The 9204-nt window shown below is 39.2% G+C and overlaps 1 protein-coding gene across 1 annotated transcript in view; it reads right to left on the reverse strand.

Annotated features, from left to right (window-relative positions):
• Nucleotides 1–6121: 6121 nt before the first annotated feature.
• LTN1 (listerin E3 ubiquitin protein ligase 1) overlaps nucleotides 6122–9204 on the reverse strand; it is a 60042-nt gene continuing 56959 nt past the window's right edge. The window contains exons 29-30 of the mRNA XM_023726659.1: nucleotides 7918–8085; nucleotides 6122–6480 (exon numbers count right to left, since the gene is read on the reverse strand). Coding sequence (XP_023582427.1) covers nucleotides 6418–6480; nucleotides 7918–8085 — 231 coding nt within the window. The 3' untranslated portion in view covers nucleotides 6122–6417. The remainder of the gene's footprint in view (nucleotides 6481–7917; nucleotides 8086–9204) is intronic.

The raw sequence follows: 9204 nt of genomic DNA on the forward strand, positions 1-9204 counted from the left end.
GAATGGCACCAAACTTCTCTATGGCGCTATCTAAACAACAATGGAGCAAGGGCTCAAAATTCTGAGGGAAAACGATACTCAACCCAGAATTCTTATACCCGAAGTTATTAATCACGAGCAAAGGTGATAGTACTTTCAAACAAACAAGGTCTCAAAAAACTTACTTTGTCTGATAACATTCTTTCCTTGGGAAGCAACCGGAGAAAGTGTTTTAATTGAAACAACAGCAAAAGCAAGAGGTCAGCAAACTTTTTCTACGAAAGGCCAGATTTTAAATGTTTGTCTTTGTGAACCACCTGGTGTATTTGTGACCACTCTGCCTTTGCAGTAGGGACAGGAGCTATCCCAGCTATTCTTTCAAGTTGCTAACTACAACTTCTCCCACCATCTTTTAACTCCTCAAACATCCAACATCTCCACATCAAACCCTGGTCTCACATACCTGGCAAACAAAGGTGAAGGTTGCAACACCTGAGTGGAGTGACTCTGCTTAAAACCTCTCCTCTATCAGAGGAGTACGGTCCCATGGAAGAAGAATCACTAAGAATTATCAGCACATGAAGATGTCAGACCTTCTGGGTTCTGCTGGTTAACTGCCGCCTCTACCAGCTCCCTTGACACTACCTTTGGATCTGTGACTTGAAGCCTGGAATAGAGAGAATGTTGGCTCTTAACTAGAGTAGACATGTGTATAACTATTCTTCTGGTTTGGATTTATTTGCTGAGTGTCTAATTTAACAGTAATGTTGCTAGTTACTGCTGCAGCTGTTCCCCTAAAAGCCCCAACAACAAGAATAGAGACCAAAGAAACACACACTGGGCCCTCCCTCTCCCTGCTTAATCTAATCTAAAAATAACAACAACATGTTTTTTTTTAATCCTGTTCAAAATGTTCCCTTCTACTAACTCTTCAGTGTTGACTTTTTTTCAAGCAGAGAGTGCAGCCTAGAGGGGAGAAAATCATTTCATAGTGTTTACTACTTATTTAGACAAATACTTTAACTGCTGGATTCATAGCCAGTGTAAAGGAATATCTGGTGTTTCAGAAAAGACTGGTGAAAAACAGTCAAGGTTATTTTGATAACGCTTGAAACAGCAGCACAATTATGTAAATCTTATGCTGATAAAATATTGCTTGAGCTGTACTTCTGAAGAAATGAAAATAACTCGCAGAGAAGGCAAGCTGAATGGAGCATACATGTGAAAACCAAGTTGGAAAAAGAGCAAATATATGAAACTAGAACTGAAAATAATAATATAATCAAAAGACAAGGAAACAATAGAAATCTGGCCGATTCAAGTGTTTAAGGCCAGCTGATGCTAAAAAGAAACCAAAGGCAGGAACATGTAATTCCGCACCACGCATAGGGCCTGTGCTTCCGCTAAACACACTGGGAGGGAATGGGTTTCACAATTATCAAATGGTTTTCTAAGAAATGTAGTTGCTTTAAACAACCCTTATATTCATCACAAACTCTTCTAGAAAGACAGAAGTTGTTTTTTCTTCTGATGCCAGAAGATGTAATCTTTCTAGTCTATAAAAACGGTCCTGCTATGAGAGAACACCTTCTAATCTCACAGAGGCTCAGTGTAGATTTTTTTGGTTCAATAACTGCTAGAATGCTAGCAAAACTGCCTCTGGAAAATGGAATCCAAAAAACAAAGCTCTATTTCTTTCAAAAATACGTAAGGAATAAAGTGTAAGACACAAAATTGGCCTTGACTGTCTGGAAAATCTAAAAGCATCTACGTATCAGCAGAACTAAGAAGTTTCAGCTCGATTCCAAAAATTAGGAACAAACAACAAGTGTGTCTCCGTCACCTAGCACTGCTGTAACAGGAACGCCACAAGTGGAGGCTTTAACGAAGAGAAGTTTATTTCCTCACAATTAAAGTAGGCTACAAGTCCAAACTCAGGGCGTCAGCTCCAGGGGAAGGCTTTCTCTCTGTCGGCCTTCTTCTCTTCGGTGTTCCCCGCACTAGGAGCTTCTCTGCGCAGGGACCCCGGTCCAAAGGACGCGCTCTGCTCCCGGCACTGCTTTCTTGATGGTATGACCCCGTCTCACTGCTCACTTCTCTCTTTTATATCTCAAGAGATTGCCTCAGGACACAATCCAGTCTTGGAGATCCAGTCCTGCCTTACTAACACAACTGCCACCCATCCTCCCTCATTAACATCATAGGGGCAGGTTTACAACTTACAGGAAAATCACACTGTACCAGGAATCATGGCTAGCCAAATTAATACACACATTTTTGGGGGGACATAATTCAAACCATGACATTACAATAAAAAAAAAAATCCCACTCACCAAAAACAAAACAAAACAAAACAAACCCATTACCGTCAAGTCAATTCCGACTCATAGCAACCCTACAGGACAGAGTAGAACTGCTCCATAGCGTTTCCAAGGAGCAGCTGCTGGATTTGAACTGCTGACCTCTTGGTTAGCAGCCGAGCTCTTAACCACTGCATCACCAGGGTTCCGAATACCTACCATAGTTGCTTTCAAATGATAAGTATAATTTTTTAACATCACACTCACAGCAGCAATTAATACTAAAAAGTACACAGGAATTTTTTTCAAAATATACAAACCTTTATAGACAAAAATTATAAAACTTTATTGAAAGACAAAAAGTGAATAAATGGAACAATATGGAAAACTTAACACTATAATGATGATAATTCTCCCACTATACTGTAAATATAGTGCAATTCTAATTATAATCCCAGCTTTTTTTTTTTTTTGGTGGAACTTAAGATTATCTTTACATTAATATGAAAGAGGAAAGTCAAGAATAATGAAGACGATTCTGAAGAACAACAAGATTAGAGGCCTACCACTTACCCTTCAGAATTAATTATAAAGCTATTTTTAAGGAAAGTTTCATACAATTAGCACAGACAGACCAATGGAATAGAACAGAAATCAAACCACACATACAAAGGGAGCTGGTACTATAAGAGAGGACGTACTACAAAGTCAATGAGAAATGGATGAATTATTTAAGAAATAATGCTACGAGAACTGCCTATCGATACAGGATCAGATTTCTACCTCACAGCAGTCACAAAAATTAATTCGAGGTGAATGAGACATATTTTGAAATTCAAAAGTTTAAAACTTTAGAACAAGATATAACAATTTTTTTAAACCCCAGGGAAGGCACAAAATTTTTAAACATAACAAAAAAAAGCTCCATCATAAAGGAAAAGAATGATCAATTTGGCTATATTTAACTGAAATATTCTGTACAATTAAGATAATCACAGACCATATTAAAGACAAGCCACGTTCCAAATGAAGCTCTTTAACAGATAAAGTGTTAGGATGAAAAAGAAGACAAGCAAAAATTCACAAACTAATGCCCACTAAATACCAGAAATGAAACTAAGATCCTTGGTAGTCAGGGAAATGTAAACTAAAACAAAGAGATCCCATCTCGCAGCTCCCAGACTGGAAAAGGTTACGAGTCTGGTGAGGAGGGAGGAAGGAAAATTCTCTCCTGCTGCTGTGGGAGCGCAGACCTGCACGCGGCTCTGGAGAGCAGCCTGAGGACACCCGAAGGCAGGGAGCGTGCACAGCCTGCCGCCCGAGTTCCACAGTCAGGCATACAGCCGCAGTGTTAGCACGTCTGCATGAGGAAACATGGTCAAGAATGTATACTTACAGCACTGTTCAAACTGGCAAGAAAACCCTGAAATGACCATGGCAGGAGGGCGAGGGACCAGTAAATCCTAAGCCACAGTTACACTGAGTCAAAAAGCAAATTACAAGAGATTACATAAAACGGGATACCGTGAATATAAACTTTAAAATACTATATATTGTTTATGGATATAAACACATGTGGTAAAGCATAAAACCTTAAAAACCCATTGCTGCCAAGTCGATTCTGACTCATAGTGACCCTACAGGACAGAGCAGAACTGCCCTGTATGGTTTCCAAGGGGCGGCTGGTAGATTTGAACTGCCAACCTTTTGATTAGCAGCTGAGCTCTTAAGCACTGCGCCACCAGGGCTCCAAAATCTTAAATAGGAACTCCAAAATAACAAGTCAGCTCCAGGGAGGGAAGGAGAGGAATGGGGGCAGGGATGAGTACAAAATAGTAGTAGTTTCTCTCTTTAAAAACCAGAAGCAAGTGTGGCAGAGACGTTCACAAAGAGTACCAGGGCCTTTATGTTCTATGATTTTTTTAGTATACTTGAAATAGTTTGTAATTAAAAAGAATTTTAATGGGCACATATGGTATAACAAATAATATTATTCACACCACAAAACTTATGAAGGAATAACATTAATTTTTTGGTCACAAAAACTTATATACATACATTAGAGCATGTGATAAATGAGTCAAAAATAAATTTTAATATTTGCAGTTTACTTTAGGGTTTTAAATGAGTAACTGGCTAGCGGGCTTTGAATCTCATGCAATTTCAAAATGTCCTTTATGCAAAAATTTCAAGGCATGCTCCCCTTTTTGATAATGTTGTCAACGCTACATAAATAAAAACATGAATTAATGTGGTCATCTGAATTCCAGTCTCCTTTTGGAAAGCTTCTGCTTTAGCATATAGACAGTAACAAGCTTTACATGTGCACCTGCAAGTCTGAAAGAAATGTGTCGAGAGTTCCAAGTATGAAGAGCAGACACCCCACTTAATTACAGGGTTTCATCAGGGACCTGAGGCCCTAATACTAACATGGAAAAACAATGCACCATTCTTCCCTTTCCTTTTCTACTTGCGGATTGGGTCAGAAGACAAGAAGTACCAAAAACAGTTATAGGCAAAGCATTATTATAAAACCATTTTTAACAGAAGAGAAAACTTTCACAAAGGAGTAACAAAATCCTTTGGGATTACTACATTGGAAAGGGACACAGAAAGATGGAGAATATTTTAAGACAGGGGTTAAGAGGAGGTAGTAGGATTTTGCTATCTGTACTTCACTTACTGACTCCTTGAGCCTCAAGGCTAGAAGATAATAAATACTACAGGAAAAACTAGGAGACAGACAAAACTGGGTAGGACACGGCATCTATAAATACTCACACGTAATACTCCGCTCCCGACTGTAATCCTGGGACCACATTCATACTATTTCAATAACAGCCATGTTACCCAGTTGATGGTAAGCAGTAATTTTATTTGGTATGAGTTGCTTTTTGCCAATAAAACATTTGCAACAGAAATGGTCAGCTGATCTCAAGTAACCTAGCTATTACATATGCTAATATTTCCCATGAAATGGAAGACTGCAATAAAACTATTCCAAGTCTCAAATTTCCACATTTCTACATTTTGGGCACAATTATTAAGGGGAATAGTGCTGTGGCAAAAGACAGGTTTTCACCCACTCTACTTCAGCCTACTATACTAAATTGTACTCCTAAAATTCTTAACTTTTATTTCTGAAGGCTGAAAAGAATTCGCTCCCACAAATCCCTTATTTAGTGTAACTTTGGCCAGTAATAAGAACAACATTTTGTTTACAAAATTGAAGGCTTTCTACAACACTTTTAAATTTTCTGTTTTTCCACCAGATCTTATGTTTCAGAAATACTCATTTATTTCCCCTCTCATGAGAGGGACGACTACCTTTCTGCCTCATGAAGGTAATAGTCTAATTCCTACTTCTCTCAAATTCTCCCCCTCTGGAGACTCAGTCAAACTGAATAATAAATTCACTGGTAAGTCTGCAATTCAGATTTCACGAATGCATGGAAATTCTTCCACAAGCAAAGTGTCAGTGTTGTGAATTTGATTTTCTAAATTTCATAATCCTTGATAAATGGAGGCACCATACAGTCAGTTTACACTCTTTTATATAGGATTTCAGAGCATGCTGCAAGTAGCTTAAGATAAGCCATATTAAGTAGCTTAGTCCTTTTTATAATTAAAAAAACTACAAATATCAGAATATTTTTACGTATTTTTTTGTCAGACTAATAAATAACAAGTCTTAAAATATCTGTAGATGTAAATCGTTAACCCTCCCAGCTCACTGTGCCTCCCCTGGACTGTTCTACGGCACAGATCAACAAGCTGAACAGACTTCTCGGTCTAATATAGTTGGTGCAAGGCTTTCACAAATTCCAATTCTGTAATGTGGGGTTTCTTTCATATTTATTTTAAAATATACAAATAGATTAAACTATTAATATAAATATTTTCTCTCAAATATGTTATATTCTTTTGTAAAAGAAAAGGCTTCCAAACATTTACAAAGCAATCTAAAGGTAAGTAAACCTGATTTCAGGATCATTACATTAACCAAAAGAACTTCCCAGAGACGCTCCTATTTAAAAGTAATGCTCACTGGCTTCTTCACATCAGCACTTCACGATGGATCCAAATCCAATGTCTTACTTGACTGACTTCAGGGATCACTTCCAGTGATAAAAGTACCTCAGAAAAAGGTCTCGCGACAGAGCGGACAAGTGGATTTGTTGCTCGACGTAAACCATTTGTACTGAAAAAGAAAAAGGTTTTAATGTTAAAAGAACTTTTTAAAGGCGACATCTTAAAGACACCCATCTAAACAAAAAAAAAAAACCCATTGCCATCAAGTCAATTCCGACTCATAGCGACCCTACAAGGACAGAGTAGAACTGCCCTCCTAGGGTTTGCAAGGAGCGGCTGGTGGATTCGAACTGCCAACCTCCTGGTTAGCAGCCAAGCTCTTAACCACTATGCTACCAGGGCTCCACACATCTAAAGTAGCTTTAAAATGATCAAGTGAAAAAGAAAACACTGAAAGACTTGCCCTCTCCACTTATCTCCAGAACCAACACAACCGAATGGTCTTCCAAAGGCTACGCTATGAATGGCTCTCTGTCTAGGCTCACGCACACAACCACCAAGCTACGTAAGGAAGACCTCCTGGGAGGCAAGGGAACGTAGGGCAACTTTCCTTTCAGTAGGATGTCTGAAAAGAGCAAGGGCTCTGATGCTGGACAACTCCACCACTTAGTACGTGTCAAACCCTCAGCAGCTTCCTTAACCTTTGGAAGCCTGTCCCCTCATCTATGCACTAGGAATTAAATCATCTTCTACTTCTGCAGGTTGACATGAAGATTAACTGAGAGCACATACATGTCCTCATTTACACACACACACACACACAGCTGTTAGCTGCTATCGAGTCAGTTCCGACTCATGGCGATCCCATGCACAGTGGAATGAAATGTGGCCCGGCCCTGCGCCATCCCTGTGATCAACTGCAGATCAGGCCAGTGTGACCCACAGGGTTTTCACTGGCTGACTTTCAGAAGTAGATTGCCAGGCCTTTCCTCCTAGTCTGTCTTAGTCTGGAAGCTCTGCTGAAACCTGTTCAGCATCACAGTAACACACAAGCCTCCAGTGACACATGACTGGTAGCTGCACGTGGGGTGCACTGGCCAGGAATCAAATCTGGGTCTACCATGTGGAAGGCAAGGATTTTACCACAGAACCACCGATGCCTCGTAACACATACAAACATACACACACATACGTTTGTGTGTGTGTGTGTGTAAAATCAGCTTGGTGTACAGTATGAAAATGTTAGTTTTCTTCTCCTTTCCTCCCCTCTTAATTTCCAACTTCTATCATACCTTAAAAAGTAAAGCTCCCTCCAACTGTCAACACTCCTGTCCCAATTCTTTTAGTCTCCAATATGCTCTAGATTTCACAGGACCATTTATATCCTGAGTGCTGAGAGCTACTCTAAGGAACATCCATTTATTAAAGTGCTTTGATGCTGCCAGTCTCAATAAATTACTAATTCTGTTTAATAAATTTGGAAAAATCATTTTTAATGTCTCCCATTAACTAACTACAGTTAAGAGTCTGACATCCATTGTTGTCTTTTCCAAAGATTACAAATATACATAAAATATTACAAAAGTTCATTTCTCTTTAGACTTACCAAACAGGCTGAATGGAACTTTTTCTTGCAGGTTCTACAGGCTTTTTTGGGAAGAGAATAGTTGAAACCATGAATGACTGAGAAACAGATCATGCAGTCTTCAACACCCTCAAAACGTTTATCGACATTATTTTTCCATAACGCTAAGCCTTCCATAATACTTCCATTCTGTCAACAAGAAGCAGAAAAAAAAAAAGTCAATATACACCGCACACCACCAATGTTACCTGTATTAAATTTCACACACTTGTAAAGCAGAATTATAATTCTGAGAAGAGAATCTGCTTGCCTATCCTCACACACCCTAAGCTTTGAATGCTGGTTTTTAAAACGACCTCCCAAATTTTAGGAACCATATGTCATTTTTCTCCATTGAAGACAGAAAAGAAAGGTTTGTGGACCGATACCTTCAGTCTCCTAGTCTCAGCTTGTCTGATGACACCCTTTCAGTCACTTGGATTAGTTCTCCTAAGCTTTAACTGACAATGATTAATTATCTCACCTTCCCAACTGCTGATGTATTCCCACTTTACAATACTGGTGGACACATGTTTTCAGATAATATTTAATCATCGTAGACTGCCTGTGAAATATCACAACGTGCATGCAGAAACGGAGAAGGCTTATTGTCTGTTTAAACGTCAAGTGCTTTGTCTTTCAAAGTACTGCGATTTCTCTAACCACAGAAGAGAGTTGAAATGTAAAAGTATAGCTCACAAGCCATTCATCCATCCAGTATCTTACAAAAAATTCACTCTCAAATGATTTCCTTAATAAAGAGCCTGGGTGGCACAATGGTTAAGTGCTTGGCAGCTAACTGAAGGTCAGCGGTTTGAACCCACCAGTGGCTCTGCAGCAGAAAAGACCCAGCGATCTGCTCCTATAAAGATTATAGCCTAGAAAACCCTATGGGGCAGTGCTACTTGGTCCCACAGAATCGCTATGAGTCGGAATCAACTTAACGGCACGCCAACAACAGCAACGTGTTTTGCTCTACGTCCTCTACAATGTCAATGAAGTAAAGTCAATTCCTCCCAAACACCAGAGAATTACAGCTTTAAAAATTAAAACAGAGCTGGCAGGTTGAAGTCATTTAAGCATATATCTGTGATTATCCAAGGAAATAGAATATATTTCTATTGTAAGCAGAAGAAATATATTTTAGGTCTTACTGCCTGTTCAGATAGTAGATGGTAAGGCTTTTGCCAGTCTGGAAGACCCAGCTTGTAAGCAGAAACGCCTGTTCAGACAGTAGATGGTAAGGCTTTTGCCAGTTTGGAAGGCCCA

This window comes from Trichechus manatus, unplaced genomic scaffold (genome assembly GCF_000243295.1).
Source record: "Trichechus manatus latirostris isolate Lorelei unplaced genomic scaffold, TriManLat1.0 scaffold00012, whole genome shotgun sequence".
Taxonomy (NCBI): domain Eukaryota; kingdom Metazoa; phylum Chordata; class Mammalia; order Sirenia; family Trichechidae; genus Trichechus; species Trichechus manatus.